The sequence below is a fragment of the Trachemys scripta genome, chromosome 5 (genome assembly GCF_013100865.1).
Source record: "Trachemys scripta elegans isolate TJP31775 chromosome 5, CAS_Tse_1.0, whole genome shotgun sequence".
NCBI classification, from domain to species: domain Eukaryota; kingdom Metazoa; phylum Chordata; order Testudines; family Emydidae; genus Trachemys; species Trachemys scripta.
The window spans coordinates 61,224,800-61,244,783 of record NC_048302.1 but is presented as its reverse complement, the minus strand read 5'-3'; the positions used below and the strand labels follow the sequence as shown (position 1 = coordinate 61,244,783).

General features: G+C 41.0%; 1 protein-coding gene across 6 annotated transcripts in view; it reads right to left on the bottom strand.

Moving 5' to 3' along the window:
• Nucleotides 1–19,984, bottom strand: part of GRIA2 (glutamate ionotropic receptor AMPA type subunit 2) — a 122,708-nt gene that overhangs the window by 6,157 nt on the left and 96,567 nt on the right. For all 6 annotated transcript variants that reach the window (XM_034770682.1, XM_034770677.1, XM_034770678.1 and 3 more), the window contains exon 13: nt 1–215. This exon is cut by the window's left edge and continues 33 nt beyond it. In XM_034770682.1, coding sequence (XP_034626573.1) covers nt 1–215 — 215 coding nt within the window. The remainder of the gene's footprint in view (nt 216–19,984) is intronic.

Genomic DNA, 19,984 nt, shown 5'->3' with positions numbered 1-19,984 from the left:
TAGCCTTTGGAATCCAAATTCCCACCAACTTTCATGGTGTCACAGGGTTTCCTTTGTTCGATGTACTCATTCATGGTTGACTCCAGCAAGTAGGCATATTTTCCTTTGGACTTCCGTACCCGGGCTACCCCTTCTGCTGTAGTCCTCACAAACACAGATGGCTCTGCGCTTTTCATGTAGGTCCACATTTTATCAAATACTGCAATTTTAGATCTCTGCAGAGAAAATAAGAAGCCAAATTAAATACTCTTCACAGAAGACACTAAACATGCATGTGAAAAACAGGCAGGTTATGTCATTCTTGGTATAAATCACAACTCAGTGCTGAAGGATTACAAAACCAGCATTCTGTTCCAATTGATTATTTATTATTATTGCTATCATTGCATTTATAGCTTATACTGCTACTAAATGATTTCATACATTTCAGATAAAAATAAAAGATATAGTAGAACTGCAGAAAACTTTTCAACAGAGATTCCAACTCTAAAAAGAAAATATTTATTACACTAATGAGTTCTCCACTGTTGGTTATAGTAAACAGGTAGAACAAGTTGAAAATATGTCCTCGAGCCACTAGAAAATGTTAAATTGCTCAAAGGAAGATGCTAACATTGCTATGAAATCGAAAGATAACATTGACAATTAGATCACTGTATCAAATTCCTCTTTAGTGGCAATATACAGTACGGCACATAATTTAAATGAGTCATATAAGTTGTATTCTCTTCTCTCTTTTAGGAAAAAGTGAGGGAACTGGAGCCAGTTGTTTTTCTTTGTAGCCTGCAAAATCCTTTTTCTTTTGCTTTAGAAAGCAAAATTCTTGCTGGTTTAGTCAATAGTTACTTTCTTGCCTGGAAAAAATGTTTAGCTAAATTAAGTTTGGTATTTGGTTATTGGGAATGGTGCAGTCAAAGAGGAAGAAACTTGAAAGGAAGCATGGATGAGTCCCAAAGGGTACTTGTAATAATGAAATATGATCTGGTGCTGATTCTCTTGATCTTGTATAGTAATTTACATACAAAGTGAGTGCAAAGTGGGTATAAATCACTTCTACTGGTGCAAGGGAGTGAAGAATTTGGATTGGGTAGCATTTTACACCCCACTTTGCGCAGGTGGAAATGATTGCAGAAGGAGCAAGGCAGTCCAAAAAATTTTGAGCACAGAACAAAAATAGCGCAATGAAAGGCTTTTCTTTTCTTTTTTAATATATTACTCCACTGATGATATTTAGACTTTATTCAGTCTCACTTATTTAAGGAAATGGCCCATATCTCGACATGCAAAAATCTTCAAAACAAAAGTGAGGTTGTTCATGAAACCAGTTTTCCCAAATGGTAAGAGTTTTCAAAATATTGTCTATATGCTTCAAAAAGCTAACCCAGGTCTTATTCTTGGCTGATTAATGGCCACAACCAGCAACTTTCATTCATGTGAGCAGTCAGTGGGGCTACTTTCCTGGGTAAAGATGGCAGAAAGAGGTCTAACAGTACAGGGACATTACATTTAAAACAGAAGTAAATACAGAATTGCATTAAACAGACAACTTGCTATCACCAAATTTAGAATTATGCTGCATGTAACTCCGTTATTACTAGATTTGTAATTTGCTATGAAAACAAAAAGCATTTGCTTTTATATTGCCCAGCTACTTATAAGGACATGAATTATTACTGTAAGTACAAATATGCTAAAACTGTACTTTAATGAAGTGCATTATAATCACTTCCCCACTGGTAACACTTTGGGCGAAATCGTGGCCCCACTGAAGTCAATGGGGTTCACAACTTATGTGCACGTAGCTCTCCTTTAACTGAACTGATATAAAAATTGATTACTAGGAGATGCAGAGATTCCAAAAGTATTTTTGCAGCTTTTCTGTCCAAATAATTTGTACACCAGAGACCAGGTCAAATGAATACATATCATAAATATCAACCATATAGGAGTTCTTTCCTTGCTATGGATCTTAGAATTGTATTTCTGCTTTAAATAAAGCATCATTACTCGTCGCTATTAAAAAATAAAGCAAACAAGTTAAAAAGTATCGATAATATTTTGTAATAGTTTCCAAGATTTCATTCTCCCTTTGTATCAAAGTGAAAATGGATTTACAGTCAGATTCACAAAGTTCCTATGCACTATCAACTATTAGTAAAGGTCCAGTCCTGCACCAGTGCTTCTTCCTCTTATTATCACTTATGTTTCTGTAGTATCTAGAATCCTTACCTATGGTAAATGAGTCCCTGCCTTAGAGAGCTTACAATTTAAGGCCCAAAGTCAGCAAAGCACTAGAACATGTTCTTAACTTTGAATTGGGTTTGCTGGATTGTACAGAAAGGCCTAGATTCTGAGCAATAAATCAAATGCTCTAAGCACAGCTCAGATGTGTGTGTGTGTGTGTGTGTGTGTGTGTGTGTGTGTGTGTGTGTGTGTGTGTTGGGGGGAGGGGGAAATGCAAAGGAAGCTTTATGTCACAGTCCTGAGGTTGTCCCTGGCATAAACTAGAGCAGTCTTAGGGCTGATTTATTTACTGTTGCTGACAAAGGCTCCCAGAGGGTTGTTCTGGCAGCAGGGCATTGTTGGAGAATGGGATTTCCCACTGCATGCCATACTCCTGGCTATGGCCGTTAGGCCAGTGACTGTGGGAGTGCACTGTAGGAGCCATATGGTGGCTCTGCACCACTCTGGAATTCCTTTATAATGGGAAATCTCCAGGGATGGTTAAGCAGGCTTTAGGACTGTTTTGTGCCATCCGAGCAATACAAAGCAGACAGAACGAGGCCAAGAATCCAGCCCTAAGTCTTACACGATGAGTCTCTACAAGATCTCACTCTGCATTTTGAAGAAGGAAGCTATGAGATATTTTTACTTCACTAATATATAAATCCACAATAATTTGGATTAAAACAAATGTTCCTTATTCAAGGCGCTTCATGATGTAGAATAATAAAAAAGAGGACAGAGTCAAAAACATCATTAGTGTTATTTAGCATTGTATGTTGCGTCTTAACTATACAACATTTTACTGATAGAATAAAGGCAAGGTCCCAACTTCAAACAGCTTACAAATAGGGTCTGATCCTGTACACATTACCAGGTATTCTCCCACTAAAGGCAAGCATCATGACTTACGTGTACACAACCTGACACAATGCAATAAGACATGCCATCAGGCAAGGGACGTGAAGGGAGGTGTACACAAAAACTAAGAGAGTAAGATGGCTTGTTTTTGCAAGGTATGCTTCATACTGGTTCTTCTGGGGATTTTATTAAGTGATTTAGGTTGAGGTGTTTGAGCCGAAGAGGCTTTTACCTTTGCTAAACTTTCATAGCTTTTTTGAACTATCCTATCTTAAAAATAGTTTCAGCTAAAATTTTGAATTATTTGTTTGCCTTTTAGCAGACTTGCTGCCTTGGACTGTTTTGGTTAATCCTGGAGTTCTGGAACTCATTTTTCTCACACCTGTGAGAACTCTTAGGTCTGTACAAAGTTTTCTTCTCAAGGTGACTGGCAGAGTTAAAAAAGTCTTCTGGGCTTCTTGCAGAATGTATAAATCCCACATGGTATCTGGTGGAGATTCATGTGAAACTGTGGGAGTTTAGGTTGGGATTTTAAAGGAGCCTATGTGCTAGTCTACATCATGAGTTAGTGTGCGGCACTATAGTCCACAGCTTCCAGCACACTGATTCACTATGAGGACACTGCTACAGTACAGTAAGTCAAACTCCAGTGTCTACCTGGCAAGTTATGCACGGCAAGCTGATGCACTCTAGAATCACACCCTTGTTGTATGCTAACTTGCCATGTAGATAAACTCAAAGGGAATAAAGCATCCAATCCCATAGTATCTCTTGAAAATTGCAGCCTATAAACTCGGCAGGAGCATAGACACTCACTGGATCCATATAGTTTAAATGGATTATAAATTCTAGAGAACCAGAGAGACCTGCAGGGACAAATAACATTTCTGATTATCCAGATCTGAGGTACTCCAATCTTTTTCCATTGTGATCCTGAAAACCATGCACTCTTTCATCCCCTAACTGCATATCCAGAAACTTTTGTGCCCATATGCAAGAATTCTTTGCAGAGTTTGCAGTTCTCTCATTTTCCTCTTCTAGTCTCTTGCTTGTTTCTTTTTTATTTTTAAAGTGTATTTTCCTGGTACTGTATGAAGCACTTAATTAAGTTTTAACAGCGTTTCAGCAATTAAACCTTCTGGTTTTACCCCTCTCCTTGTCTTGCAAGTCCCTGTTTCCTGCTGTCACCTTACTGAAATCTCAGCATGACAATTAAACAAGAGGGTGAGGAAACATCAGAGGAGTAACATCACAGATTGAGAGGAGAGGCTGAAAGGTTGGTGAGAATTGGGGATGCAGAGAAACAGTCAAAAGGAACCAACTTTCTGATGGTCAAGTTTGAGAAAGGTGCCTCCCAGCTCTCAGAGTACTTGTGGCAGAAATGAGCAACTATACACTGGAGAAGCTCACCCAGAAACCATAATATATGTGTGTGTGTGTGTGTGTGTTTATTTGTATTAGATTAACAGAATTTGGCAAGACTACACAGCAACCCTTTTGCCATTTGCAGCACTAAGAAACATGCAGTGTAGATTAAAAGCTGTGCAGGCTTCCTGGACCTGAAAGACAACCTCATCTAAGTCCTGGCAGCTGTCTCTTGATCTGCAAGGTTTATAAGCTTGGAATGAGCAGAGTAGTGAGCCACGAGATAAGAAGATTAGAGCATTTTTCATAAATGGCTTCCATGATGTGTGTTTGTATGGCATAAACAGAATAGTATACAGAAGATGCTAGACATGTGTACGTAGGTTTGTAGAAAATGTATACGATATTGTAGTTTTTTAAATTGTATGTACTCATTTAATTAAGGGCTATAGAGTAATGCATATGTACAATAGGGCCAAATTCAAGGTAACTTTTCCCCTGGCATTTCCTGACTTTGGCATGTATGGTTATTCAGCTTTAATCTTCTCTTAATGTAAATGGGAGGTGTACTTAGCAAAAAGAATAATTTTGATAGTTACATTTACATTTTTTTTTTATTGCCATCAGGCAGGGTTCAGAAGTAAATTCTGCTTTCATCTGCATTCCAAATGTCTTCTTCAGTGAAGTTATGTCTCATTTCGATCCACTAATTTTCTAACCATTTTTCATGTGACTTAATGTCTGCATCTTCTGCTTCTCCATGCATTTTCTTTAAAACAATCCCCTCTCGGGTACTGGCCAGTGCTGGCCTTGAAGTTAGTAATGCCCAGGGCCACCAGTTTTTCTGCTTTCTGCATCACCAACAGTCCAATTGGCAGGGGGTGGAGGGGCATTTCTCATCCACTTCTTTTTCTGTCTCCTTTGCTTTGTGAGTTGCTCTCCTGTCCTTGAGAATCTGAGATAATATAGCTTGTGGAATGCTCAATTTCTGAACTGCATCTCTTTGTCTGGTCTTTGGAAGCCTATCATAGGATTCCAGAAGGGGTGTCTTTCATCTGCAGAAAGTGTATTTCTTTTTCCTGCCATGTTGACTCACCCATAAATGGCACGATTTGTTTTTTCTACACAGGGATTATATTTTATACGTGCTACATGACATGTGATCAAATTCAAATCAGCTTTACTGGCTTATTACATGACATTGCACTTGATTATCATATTACATGTAGTCAGTTTGCCCCAAAATTATTCTTATAAGCAGATTGTTTGATTTTTACATGCACAAAACTTGAGCATGGTTAGTATAGGAATAATTTTGTCCCAGGGGTTTTGATCAGTATATACAGTTGATTCTCATATCAGTAATTCTTATAAAAGAGGGCACTGTATTATATTTTCACCCCAATGTATCTGGAGTTAATGGATATTCCTGAAAATAGATTAAATATTCCAAGGAGACATTGAAAAGTAGAGCAGAACTTTGTGGATTTTGAGGTTATGCTGTCCTGGCTTTCCTTTAATAAAAATCTGAAAGAGTCCTCTACAAATCAAAAAAGAGTCACCAGAACTGTTCAGCCATTTCCTGATTTTATACATATAAAATCTCTCAAATAATGCATAGGGCTGAGCATTACTCACTATTAGCACCTGTCTGAATTACTGTCATTCTACAAAGTGACTATCTCTAGCAAGATGGGGAAGGGGGAAAATAAGGAAGAACACACATCCCAATACCCCATTTGAGCTGCTGAGCATTTTCCCTACAAGAGCATACACTGAAAAAAGTGACAAATGGGACAAAGGATTGTAAAGATGCAAGACATGGATTGATGAAGTACCAACCATATGCTTCACCTGACTTAAAGTGGTGAACATTCAAGAAGGTATATTCAAACATAGGTGTTAATGCTAAAGGTTCAAAACCTTTTAACCAGTGTTAAAGGTTTTAGTCAGTGTCCATTTCTATGAGAGTTTTGCTTTTATTGAAGTTCTGAGCTTCCTATTGTTCAGTTTCAGCAGAATTTAAATTACCCCAGATCATATTAATAGATTTTAAGGCCAGAAGGGATCATTCTGATCATCTAGTCTGACCTCCTGCACAACGTAGGTACATAACACACAGCTTATCTCTACTCAGATATTCCAGTTCAAACCCACTGTTTTCAAAGTTCTGCCATAAAGAAAATTAGCTTTCTTTTAATTTGTTAAAAACGTCGACAGGACAAGATGTGCTAATATAAAAATAGGCTAAATTATTCCTGATATAACTTTATTAAAATAACTCTATTGATATGCATATTACAGACATGTTGCATATCTATGAATGAGACTTTGTTACACAGTTTAAATACATATGCGTGATCATTGTCACCTGTGAAAGTCTTCAAAATATGATGTTCTGTGATTGTCATAAATTGTATTTGCTTTTGTGCACTCCCTGTATCCAGAACAGTTAATTATTAAATGTTAACCACAGCACGATGCACTTTGGCTAGGATAACAGTAATGTCACACACAACCAATTTATGCTAACATTTGCCTCCTGAATCAGACACAAACTGTGCATAATAACAGCCGGAATACTGTAGAAAAAGATGTCTGGAAGTTTGTTTTCTAAAACTTTATGAAATATTAATTAGATAAGCATTTTGGGGATGTGCAACTGTATTATTCTGACCTTTGGGCACACAACGCTGTGTGCTAAAAGTATTTGAATAACACAAAGCAGAAAAAAATCATACATGGGAAACCATATCTGAAGCCACTGATAACTTTTAGAGACAAGACACTTTACTCAAGGGAAAAAAGTGTAGAATCCACTTCTATGTATTTATTTCTGATATAAAACGTTTACTTCTACATTGGGATAAATTGTCTCTCTCTGCATATTATGTAGCTGTAGCAATCTTGCAACACATGGGAGCACAGTTCAGAATGGGACAGGTTGAATTCTCCAGTCCAAAGAAAACTCAGATTTTTTCTTTACTAGCTATTAATAATGTACAAATACCAAAGCACCTCAGTCATCACAGTGCTCCACATCTTCCTCTTTCCTTTTTATTTCAGCTAAAACACCTTTTTATTTCCTCCATCAAACATTATCAAAACCAAACCAAACCTGCTTAAATAAATAAAAGAATATTTGAAGCAGCAGCTGAGATTGGCACCCTCCTCATCTAACATATTCTTTACTGCTGTTCCTCTTCTTGAACTGGGTGGTGAAACCCCCTTTCTAGCAAAGGGATGGATAACTCAAAGATCTGGTGATCTATGTTTCCCTTCTAAGGGTGAATTGGACACTTTCTTATTTCACTTGACTTTTCTGTAAACCACAGAAAATAAAGAATAGAAATATTATTGATCATCAACATCTTCTGCACTCATTGGGGTCTAGACTGTACTACTACCATCTCCACATGTAGTTGTGCTGCCCCAGACCAGCCTCGGAGATTCCCAGTTTCCCCCCTCTGCACTAGACCTATAACTGGCACAGTGTATGTCACCCATTATGCCAGCACAGATATGCAGAATAAGGTTCCATCCAGTCCCCACCTCATCCCATGCCATCCTGCTCTTCAGAGACTTCTTCCCTTCTCATGTTGCAAATCATGGTACAAGCTGTCCATGCAAGAGAATAAGGGAGTGACTCATGCCCTCTTATTCTCTTGCATGGTCATCTAGGACAAGAGACAACCTAGCCCTGGCAATGCATGTCCTAATTAAAATATCCTCTGCTGGTATTTCAATAGCCCTGAGAAAACATTTCGTATCTTCTCAGATTTGGGGGATCTACAGCTTTTTGTAAGATGTTCAGATCCTATTGTGATAAGGACAGTGTAAAGAATTAAATGAAACACAGAGAATGCCTTAAGAGTCAAAACACTTTGTTGTTGTGCATAATCAAACACATTCCCTGAACTGCATTTCCTTACTAGTTTAACAAAGTTTTTTATGCAGCAATTCTGTTTGCTATTCCATTCTGGGTACCAGCATGGAAATAATCTGTCCCTGGAATGATTGCAACTGCCGGAAGTGATGGACTGTCACACACATTGGTCCTCATTTTGCCATATTGCTGACTGAAACAGCAGCTGGTATAAAAAAACCTCTTAAACAAAACCTTATGTAAATGTCGGATTGTAAATTATTATTATTACTGCTGTGGGTATTCAATTTATTTTATTTTCAAAGTAACTTCTGCTTTGTACTCAATAATAAATGCGATCTCAAATAAAGAAAATGAAAACACCCACCAAGTTAGTTTGCAAATCAATTGTGCACGTAACTGGTTAACTGAGTGGGCAAATATCACCAAACATATCTGTGATGAATTGGCTTTGGATATATTTGTGCCCCTTTTGTATTTGCTTTCAATGAGGGCTTCACCAGGTAGAAATCATGAAAACGACAAAAGCTTCATGGAATGTTCAAAGTGAATGTTAACCTTAGTCATGCTTTATGTCTCTTTATTCCTCTGCTGCTGTGCGGAGGTAGACCTGGTTTATCATGATTTTATTTGTATTGCTGGACCCCAGACATGATTTTGTTCTCCAAAGATAGGTCATCACGTCTCCTAACTAATGTGACATCAGATCCACTGACCAGCTTCGAGAAACCAGTGAAGGGCCTCACGCTGTTACACAGAACCCTTATATTGGATACTCAGTGGGGCACAATGAAGACTGCTCTCTCTCTAGATTTCGGTGGAACTATGGAGATAAATATGTTGTATGGCTGCACACTGTTCATGGAGTCACTCCAACACATGGAAAGTGGAATTCCACTGCATCACCATGCCCAGAAACATCGGATAGCATTCTCCACTTGACAGAGAGGAGATGATATGCAGTGCAAAACCACAGTCCTGTCCACATTCTTATTCTAATGTAAATGAACTTAATCACTAGCATACAAATGAGTACGTTTTTGGGAAACCATTGTCATACACTGCTTTCTTTGTGTTTTGCTCATTGCCACAAACCCAGAGAAAAACAGAAAAGCTTATCTGCCACTTTTTTATTATAACTGTGGTTTCACCTACATATTCCTGGCAGTGTGTTGTTTCTCAGATCCACAAATTCACATCATGTCATACAGGCTGACCTGCATACACTAATGGTTTCACCATTGTTCCACATGTCTGTAGTCCGGCTGACCCTGCACACTCACTGGCAAGGACATATTTTACTGTAGAGGCAGTGTTGCCTAGCTAGACATAGCACTGGATTGGGACTCAGAAGAACAGGTTATATTCTCTGCTGTGTTACTAGCCTGCTGGATCACCTTGGGCAGTCACTTCCCCTCTCTGTGCCTCAGTTTTCTTAAAGTACTCCCCTACACCTGATTTTCTGCCATTGGTATGTCTATATATTGCATTCTGTGCTGCTGCTGCTTGTCTTAATGCAGAAGTAGACAGCACTGTTGGAATCCCCTTCACCTTGTGATCTCCCTGGATTCAGTAACAGCCTCTGCTCTATCTGCAGCTGGTAGGACTATCTATGAGGAGCCACAGGTCATGAACCTAGATTTTCAGGCAGCCTTTGCATCCCAACTGCCATCCAGCAGCCTGTTAGTAACTGATCGACTGAGTGGCTAATGAAACCCCAGCCCTACCAGAGGCATCGACCATGGGAGTCCTTATTGGAGGAGTGCCCGAACCCACTGAGTGGCTGGCTGTACTTTTTAAGCCAGAAGGAGGCACAACAAATTGTCTGTGCAACTGGGTGAATTCCTTGCTGGCTACTACATCAGACCCTGCCTTCTTTTCTGACTCCTAAGCACTACTTTCCTGCTCCATGCTTTAACTTTATACATCTTAAACTCTGTTTTTCATTTGCAAACTAATCTGCACCCACCCATCTAAGTTTTGGACATGTCAAAACCTGGTGGTCCAAAATCACACTCCCAAAAAATTGCAAGTGCAATTTTCAGCACATGTAGAGAGTCCTTGATTCAGAAAAGCACGAGCTTTAATCTATCGTTATTAAGCAAAGCACTTGTACATATACATAGGTACCTGCATCCCTGACTTGCTCCTGTTCATGCTTTACTGATCTGTTCCTGATTCCCGCCTTGCTCCTGATTTTTGCCCCAGGTGTCTGACTCTCGCTCTGACCCTTGGCTCAACTCCCGACTCCAGCTCTGTCCATTAGCTTGACTCCCACTTCTGATGCCATCTCCAGTTCTTGGCTCAGGTTACTGTCTCTTGACTCAGACTCCTGCTCATACCACTTGATCTGACCACCCAAACCCCACTCCTGCCACTCTGACCCAGTGTGGACTTGATCCACCTGCTACCAGACACCTTTCACCCACTGACTCTACTTCTCATATTCTTCCCTCATTCACTACAAAACTTTGCTGCCTCTCTTAATTATTTCATCCCATTGCAGCTTCCTCCCATTGACTCAAAACAGTGACTTTCATCTCCACTTACAATTATAAATGTAGTTTGCATATCATACTTCCTGAGCATATTTAAATAAATACTGCAGAATCCTTTCTGAGATCTGATTAAAGTCAAGGTCAAGCAGGAGAAGGGTTCAACCAGTACTGGTTGTTATCCCATGGCAACACTTTTCTGTCAGTTCTATCAATTTCTGCAAAATTTAAGCTTTCATTTAAAAAAAAAAATCTTATGGTTGTGATAGAAAACTTTCCAAACATGAATTAGAGCACTGCTCTCTTCCTGAGTCTATTTATATACAGCACAGCCTAGAACAATAGCATTTAGAGAGATGTGAATTGTCCCCATTATCTTAGCAGGGTAATGATATTTAAACTGTCATGGTTAGGATTCAAGCTACCATTTAAGGTTGTAACCCACCTTTATCCACCTCTAGTGGCTGGATCAAGTATTGAGGTTTTTGAGTCTACTACTTCCCTTAGGCTAACAGACCTCACCAGTTAGCCCAAGGAGTAGAGGTTCATGGTTTTACATCCTGAGGTCCTTGGTTTAATATTCACTGATGACTAGGGGATTGTCATAAGTGATTACCTCTATAGGGATTCGAACTTCTGCAGATTTCTGGAGCTCAGAATGAGCTTCCCTGGCCAAGATGAAGAAATCAGTGTCTGTAAGGGTCCTGATTAGCCTTAAAAACAGAAACATTTTTGCAGATGAGGTATTGGGTGAAAAACTGCAGCCCATCCCATCTTGCCTGTATATTTTAAGTGGATGTAGCCATAGTGAATTAGAACTAGTGTGGAGTGTTCCAAAGTGGACTTAATGATAAGTCATTTTGTCATGTTAAATAATTTCATTCTTACCTTTTGGTTGGAACACCTGAATTACATTGAAGCATTCCTTCTGGATGTTTCTATAGTGTCATGATATCTTAAGATACACAATGAATTAATACATAGACACAGACCATAGAATGTACTCCAGAAAAAATAATTTCTTACATACAGTATTTATTTATAATAAAATTACAAAGTTGGGAAAAACACACCTGTCAAGCATGCTGTCTAGTAAAATAAATCAACCCACTTTAAGGTTGTCAACTCAAAGAAGAATATAATTTGTATATGGAGAAACCTTCAGAAAAGATTAAATGAAATGTGTACATTAGGCATTCTGATATTGGGCTCACAATATCTCTCTTTGTTTCTGGTCATTTTCTGGTTAAATAATAATATTCTTCTTAAAATTAAAAATGGCAGGTCAGAGCCTCAGCAGACATAAATCAATGCAGTTCTACTGAATACATGGAGTTCACAGATATAGACCAGCTGAGGATCTGCCCAGCATATTTTAAAGGGTTTTCATTCCCCCCCCCCCAAGAACTGGTTCTAATCATGGAAATCAATCCACCACCACAATGTTCTCTCATTCAGTACTGCTTTCTTGTCTGTGGATCCCTCATTCTGTCCAAACTTAAACGTGTCAAAATCAAAATAACTGAACAGAGTCAGAGTGAATCAAACTGAAGTAGTTTCATGCTTTAACATTCTAAATTTTAAACTCTGTTTTATATTTGCAAACTAATCTGCATCCACATCTAAGTTTTGGACATGAAAAAACCTGGTGGTCCAAAATCACACTCATAAAAAATTGCAAGTGCAATTTTTAGCACATGTATATAATCCTTGAGTCAGAAAAAGCATGTGCTTTAATCTATCACTATTAAGCAAAGCACTTGAATATATACATAGGTACCAATGCTTGTGTGCTTTGCTGAATCAGGGCTTGAGACACACATTTTGGAACCATGGTTCTCCAAGTCTGCTTTGCAACTTATTTTCTGATCTAACCATTCCTGGAAGTATTAGGGCTGCTGAATATGCTGCTTTTCAAAGGTCTATACTGCTACAGAAATTGGCTGCTGGCTTGGCTAGACTAGAAAGTTGCAGTATTTAACTAAAGATATTATTTTAATCTGGTTTAGTTAAACCAGTACAAAAGGCTGTGTGGACACTCAGACAGAACATCCAACAGACCAGACCAAACAGCTCATGGCACTGGATCTTCAGCTCTTTTCAAACATGAAAGACCCAGAACATTGCCCTCAAAGACTTGATAGAATTTAAACAAAATAAAACAAAACCCTCAAGTTATGATATTCCCTTGATATCCAACTTTTCTAAAACAGTGCTGCCTGTTTGTCAGTCAGATAGGGCGTGCCCAGACCTCTCAAAGAGTCTAGTGTAGGTGCTGTTTACTTTCCAACTAATATCCACATACCATGGGACAGTGCATGGAAGCAGTGAGACCACTCTCTGCCTCATCCCTAGGAGGAGCACAGAGAAAGCAAGCCTTGCACTCTCACTTCTGCCAAGGTACAGCACAAAGGAAGACCCTGTCCTTGTACAACCACAACCCATTTGTGCTCCCAATGGAGCAGCTGGACATCATCTGGCCCTTATTTTTTTTTAAGCTTCTCGATCATTTAGTCCTACCATTCTGTTGGACAAAACCCAAGAAAGTATATTATAGGATACAATCTTGCACACTGGGTAGACTAATTTGAACTAATAGGCCTTTTACCATTGCTAATTTCAAAGATTGATCCTATTAAACTAATCTATATGCTACATGCTGCCCTTGAGCCATGTGCACAACTCCCATTGACATCTCTGACATTAATGTGGAACTTTATTCTAATACATATTTCCAAACGAGAATTGGGTGAAATGATGAAAATCTCAAATCATTACCCCCATTAACAGTTCCCTTTTGACCCCATATTCATCTAAAAATCAACTTGTTTACAATCTAAAGTGCACTCCTTTGTATGAGCAGCTCAGGAACAAAGGAATATGAAGATAATATACAACTATCTTTGTTCTCTCCACCCACTGCTGTACCCAAGGATTGAGGCCAAAACTTTATGGTTTAGTTTAAATTCAAAACCAAAAATTAACTTTCCCAGATTGTGAGGGAGGGGGAACTCCATAAAAATACCACTGTTTGCTGCCTTAGTGTTATCAGAAAAAAAAATCTGAAAACCCAGTCCAGTCACTATGCATTCCTTAATTCCAGATATCATGCACACTCAAAAATAAAGCACTAGTAACTAGTTTTTATATATGAGAACTAGTATGAGTACTCATTTTAATATATGATATTCAGGAGCTAATATTCAAACAAATATCAAGAGATCTTCAAAACAATTCATTCTTAAAACAACCAAGTGCTTAGACCACTTCAAAAACTGACTACAATTTAGGGATTCTGATGGTACCTCCCATAAGGCTCTATGGAAATATGCTTAGAATGTGTTTTATGCTACCTATGCCATGTAACATATCTCCGTAAAGGTTATGATCTACTGAATGTATTAGTCCTATTTGCATGCATGTATCATTTTTGTATTTAACGTTATGAATATTGGCTATGTACTGACTTGATTTCTAAATAACCTCAGTAGAGCATTTGGTCAGTTCCTGGAGAAAGGAATGTTGAAATTAAGTACCTAATCAAGAAACACTTAAAGGACAACGGATCTTGGAATGCTTCAATCCACATAAGAAGTCTACTTGAGGACGTTCAAGGTAGCATGTGAACAAAGAATGTTACCTGTAAAAATTGTGAGTCATGCATGGACATGTGACTCGCCCAGGTGACTCCTAAACTCCATCTTGGAGCTGGACTTTGCATAGGAGTGAGGAGGGGAGTCTCCACCCACAAGAGAAAGTCTATTTAAATCCGTGGGAGACCTCTCCATTTTGACTTCAGCTGGCTAAAAAGAGGAGGCATCATGAAGAATTCCCTAGTTACCACCTGAGCTGGAACAAGAGCTGTTCCAGGGGAAAGAATTGTGCCCAGGCCTGGAAGGTGTCCAGTCTGAGAAAAAAAAAACTTACTGAAGCATCTCTGAGGGTGAGATAATTTGTATTCTGTTTGATTAGATATAGATTTTCACATTTTATTTTATTTTGCTTTGTAACTTGCTTTGTTCTGTCTGTTACTACTTGGAACCACTTAAATGCTACTTCCAGTATTTAATAAAATCACTTTTTACGTATTAATTAACAGAGTATGTATTAATACCTGGGGGAGCAAACAGCTGTATATATCTGTCTATCAGTGTTATAGAGGGCAAACAATTTCTGAGTTTACCTTACATAAGCTTTATATAGGGTAAAATGGATTTATTTGGGTTTAGACCCCATTGGGAGTTGGGCATGTGAGTGTTAAAGACAGGAACACTTGTGTTAGCTGCTTTCAGGTAAACCTGCGGCTCTGGGGCAAGTAATTCAGACCCTGGGTCTGTGTTGGAGCAGGCGGGTGTGTCTGGCTCAGCAAGACAGGGTGCTGGGGCCCCAAGCTGACAGGGAAAGCAGGGATAGAAGTAGTCTTGGCACATTAGGTGGCAGCTCCCAAGGGCGGTTCTGTGATCTAACCCATCACTGGGATACTCTTGTGTATGACTAGATTCTGTCACTCTTTCTCACACTGAATAGTTCCTTACTTTGGGAATAGTGTCAATGAAGGAGGGGACTTCTTGTGGTCTAAGGAACTGCTAAGCATGAATAGACTCTGAACTTTGGAAATTTAAGTTCAAATCCTACCTCAGATAACGAGTCCAATCAAGTTTGGTGTTCCTATCCAAGGCCTCTGTAGTACAAAACCACCACATAACTGATAGCATCTTCTCAGCAGAGGTCCAGGATTGTGTTTGGTGCTCAGAATTCAGGTGCTGTACACTGGCAAATGTGGGGAAGTTTGCATGGCCTATGTCTCTAGTTAATATTATTAATGTCTATTACATGATCCTCATCTCCATAGTGAAATAAAAAAGTGTTCTCTTTTAATTAATGAAATGATTAAAACAGGAGATAGCAGATTCCAATCTATTGCACTTGCTGCCAACAGGTTGCTCACCTTAGTTCTAGCTGTCCACACAAGGAACTTATGAGCGCCCCCTTCAATTCACAGATAAAATCTGACATCTCCACTCTGACTCAGGGTCAGATTTCACAAAGGTTTTAAGTACCTAACTCCCATTAATTTCAATGGGAGTTAGGGGTCTAAATGCATTTACAAATCCAGTTCTCAGGCTGCATTACATTTCTCTTAATTTGAAGTGACAGTCACCTCACAAAACACAGTGGGTGAAATCCGAGTTCCACTGAAGTCAGTGACAGAAGTCCCACTGGCTTCACTGGGACCAGGATTTCTGGTGAGAAAGCACCAGAAAATAAATTTGGATTTCTATTCTTGAAAAACAATTGTACAGGTTTATATTATTTTTGATACACAACAAAAAAAACCTTCCCAACTAAGAAGTTACGTTCCAAATTTGAGCCTGGTTAGTTTGGAACAGAAATCAGTAAGATAAAACTCCAGGGGCTGATAACTGAAAGCCTAATTTTTACTAACCATAGTATGCTACAAGTACTGCTTGAATTCGAGAGGATCATCAGAAACAAAATGAGTCAGACTATCATTTTCAAAATGGTCTGAGCATTTCCTACCTCAAGATGAATACTGCAGAGCATCAGAAACAGAGAACCCCCCAAAATTATGAGGAAACTTTCCCAACAAATTCTTTCACGTGTCCTCGATCTGAAATACACACCAGTGGTGTAGGAAGTGTTGGACTTATTAATTTTCTCGTTAACCTTCAAAACCATGGGAAGCAAAAAAGTGTAGCAGCTGTTATTGGGTGCTGCACATCAAGATTCAGGCAACTTGACAAGCTGTGTCAGGTCACTGGGGTAAAAACTACTCTCACTGGGCCCAACAAACCTACTGCAGACACTTACTACTAAACTTAGTACTTACTACCAAAAGTTACTCTTTTGACTTCAGTGGAGTCCCCCACTGCTGGAAGACGATCTTCATGATGTCAGGGCGAAGGAACCACTCGTGGTGACTGGAGAAAGACCTGCTGAGCAGATCTGCCAGTTTGTTCTGTGCTCCCAGCAGGTAAGAAGCCTCAATGTGGACTGAGTGGGCTATACAAACTTCCATAAGCGAATTGCTTCCTGACACAGTGGGGAGGAGCAAGCTCCTCCCTGCCTGTTTAGGGAGAACATGGTTGTGGTGTTGTCCATGAACACTAACATGCTTTTGCCTGAAATGTGAGACAGGACTGCTTGACACACCAGGTGAACTGCCCTAAGCTCTCTGATGCTGATGTGCAATGAAAGCTCTTCCAGGGACCACAGATCTTGGGTTCTAAGGGGCCCCAGGTGAGTTCTGATGAATCTGAGAATAAGGATATTGAAGGTTTAGGTTTAGGCCTAGCAAAGGGAATGAGTCCCACCACCAATCGAGGGAGGTGAGGACGGGGGAGGCACTCTGAGAACCAAGTCCAGACGGTGGCAGTTCGGTGAGTACACCGAAGTCAGCTAAGCACGAATTGGCCCGAGGCATAGCCCTGTATGCTGCACCACGTACATCCATGAGGCCATGTGGCCTAAAAGTCTGAGACAGAAATGAGCTGTCATAATGGGGTGGTCCTTGACATGTACTATTAGTGTCACCGTCATCTGAAATCGGCCTTCTGGGAGGAAGGCCCTGGCCTGGGTGGAGTCGAGCACTGCTCCAATTAATTCTATCCTTTGTATGGGAGTCAGGATAGACTTCTGCTCATTTATTAGCAGGCCCAGGACCTGGAAGGTTGATTGTATAAGGTGGATGCTGGATTCTACCTGAGCTTTGGATTGGCCTTTGACTGGCCAGTCGTCCAAATATAGGTAGACTTGCAACCTCTGTCTTCTCAGAAAGGCTGCCACTAGCTCAATGTACTTTCAAAAGACCAGCGGAGCATTTGACAGTCTGAACAGGAGGACTGTGAATTGGTAGTGGGTTTGGTTCACGACAAACCCAAGAAACTTACCGTGGCCTTGGAAAATTGAGATGTGGAAATAAGCATCTCTTAAATCAAGGATGGCATACCAGTCCCCAGGATCCAGGAAGGGAATGATGGAAGCCAGGGAGACCCTGCCTGGGTGGTGCAGATAAAGACACTGAGGTAGGTGGGAGCAGCTGTCTGCACCTAAAACCCTGGTTTTGTTTCCTATGCAGGTCTTGGCGGGGCAGTGGGGTGAAGAAATGGGTGGGCTGCTGAGGCCGGTAATGCTTTCTGGAAGTTGCTGGGGTATACAGACCCAGGGACTGAGAACAGCTCAGGAGTCCTCCAGCCCATGGAGTTTTGCATCTGTCTGCTCTGAAAAGAGCAATGTCCCTTCAAAGGGAAGGTCCTGAAGGGACTGCTGGATCTCATTCAGAAGTCTGGAGGACTGTAGTCACAAGCTCCTATGTACGGCCACCACAGAGGCCATGGACTTGGCTGCCGAGTCCAATGCACCACCAGCAAGGAGAACTCCTGTCTGGACTCTCATGGAAGCGAGTCTTTGAAGTTCAACCTGGAGTCCCACACGTTGAAAATGTATCTACCCAGCAACGCCGACTGGGTGGTGATCCAAAGCTGTAATCCTCCAGTAGAATAAACCTGTCTACTGAAAAGGTCCAGCTTCTTGGAGTCCTTTGCTTTAGGTGTCGCTCCTTGCAGGCCCTACCTTTCCCTTTCATTGGCCACAGAGACCATCAGGGGTAGGTGTGTGTGTGTGTGTGTGTGTGTGTGTGTGTGTGTGTGTGTGTGTGTGTGTGTGTGTGTGTGTGTGTGTATAGAGTATAGGAATTCATAATGCTGGGCGGGCACAAAGTATTTCCTTTCAGTTCTTTTGGAGGCTGGGGAAAGGGAGGAGCGGGTTTGCCATCGGGCTTTCACTGGTTTCATAATGGCTTCATTGAGAGGGAGGACCGCTTTTGACAAGCTCGCGGCAGCCAGTATGTAGATGAGGCCATGGGACTATTCTTTTACTACTTTTGCTTGCAAGCCTAAGTTTGAGGCCACCCTTTTCAGCAATTCCTGGTTGGCCTTGAAGGCATCCTGAGGAGGCTACATGCCCGATCCTGACACTGCCTTGTCTGGGAAGGAGGATGAGGATGCCTCCACCAGCAAGGAGCCCCCCTCTTCTCCTTCTGCGCTGATGGGATCTCAGAAATCCAGATCAGAAAGGTCGGTATCGGAGTCTGGGTCAGGTACTGCCTGATGGAATGGAGGTGTCCGTCTCTCAGAGGTCACTGTCATTGGGGGGAATTCCCATAGGTTCCAAAAACACCACTGCACAGGCATAGATCAGTGATCACTGGGCCAAGCACTCTGAGACATCCCTGTGCCAGGGTCCAGGTGGAGTAGGGAAGTCTTCAGTGAGAGGACTACGATTTGACCTTTGACTCTGACAACGAGCCTTCCTCTGGGGACCACGGAGATGTGGTTCCCACTGGTGCTGGAGATCAGTGCCGGGGTGGGGAAGTTTGCACAGGTGCCAGCAAGGACAGGTTCCCTCTGGAGGGTACCGCAGGACCTGGAACCGGATGGCAGCTAGGGGCTATGTGCTCTCTCCTGCCCACCTACCCACTTGTACTGCTGGTGCCGGCGGTACCGAAAGTGCCACTAGGTCTCTGACTGCGGTGAATGCCTCTGGAATGAACATCACCGCAATAACGTTTGCGCTGTGATGACCTTCTGGTGCCAATGGCTCATTCAAGACTGGACTCAATGGAGCCTGCATACAGGCCAGAGTTGATGGTGCCACCTGTGAAGCTGAGGCAGAGGAGTGGCCTGACCTATGGCACACACTGCTCTGCTCTCCATGCCCAGCCTTCTTCTGAGTTGGGGAATGTCCCGTTTCTTATGCTTTTTTCTCAGCACTGGGATGGCGAGTGGTGCCAAGATTGGAGTGTTCTGCACTGACATCGAGCTACTTGGTATCAAGTCCAACCGGCTCAACTTGGAGGAAGGTCTGACTGCTGCTTCCATTAATAGGAATTTTAGCCTAGACTCCTTGCCCTTCTTCACAGGAGGTTTGAAATCACAGCAGATCTGACAGCAATCTCTGATGTGAGCCTCACCCATGCACTTTAAACAGCTAGATTATGGATCACTGAAAGGCATAGCCTTGCTGCATGAGGCACAGGGCCTGAAGTCCGGTGACTGGCAATGCCTCAGCCTCGGGAGCAGATGAAAAACTGCTAATGAATGAAGAGGTATCAACTAGACTGACTAACTAACTA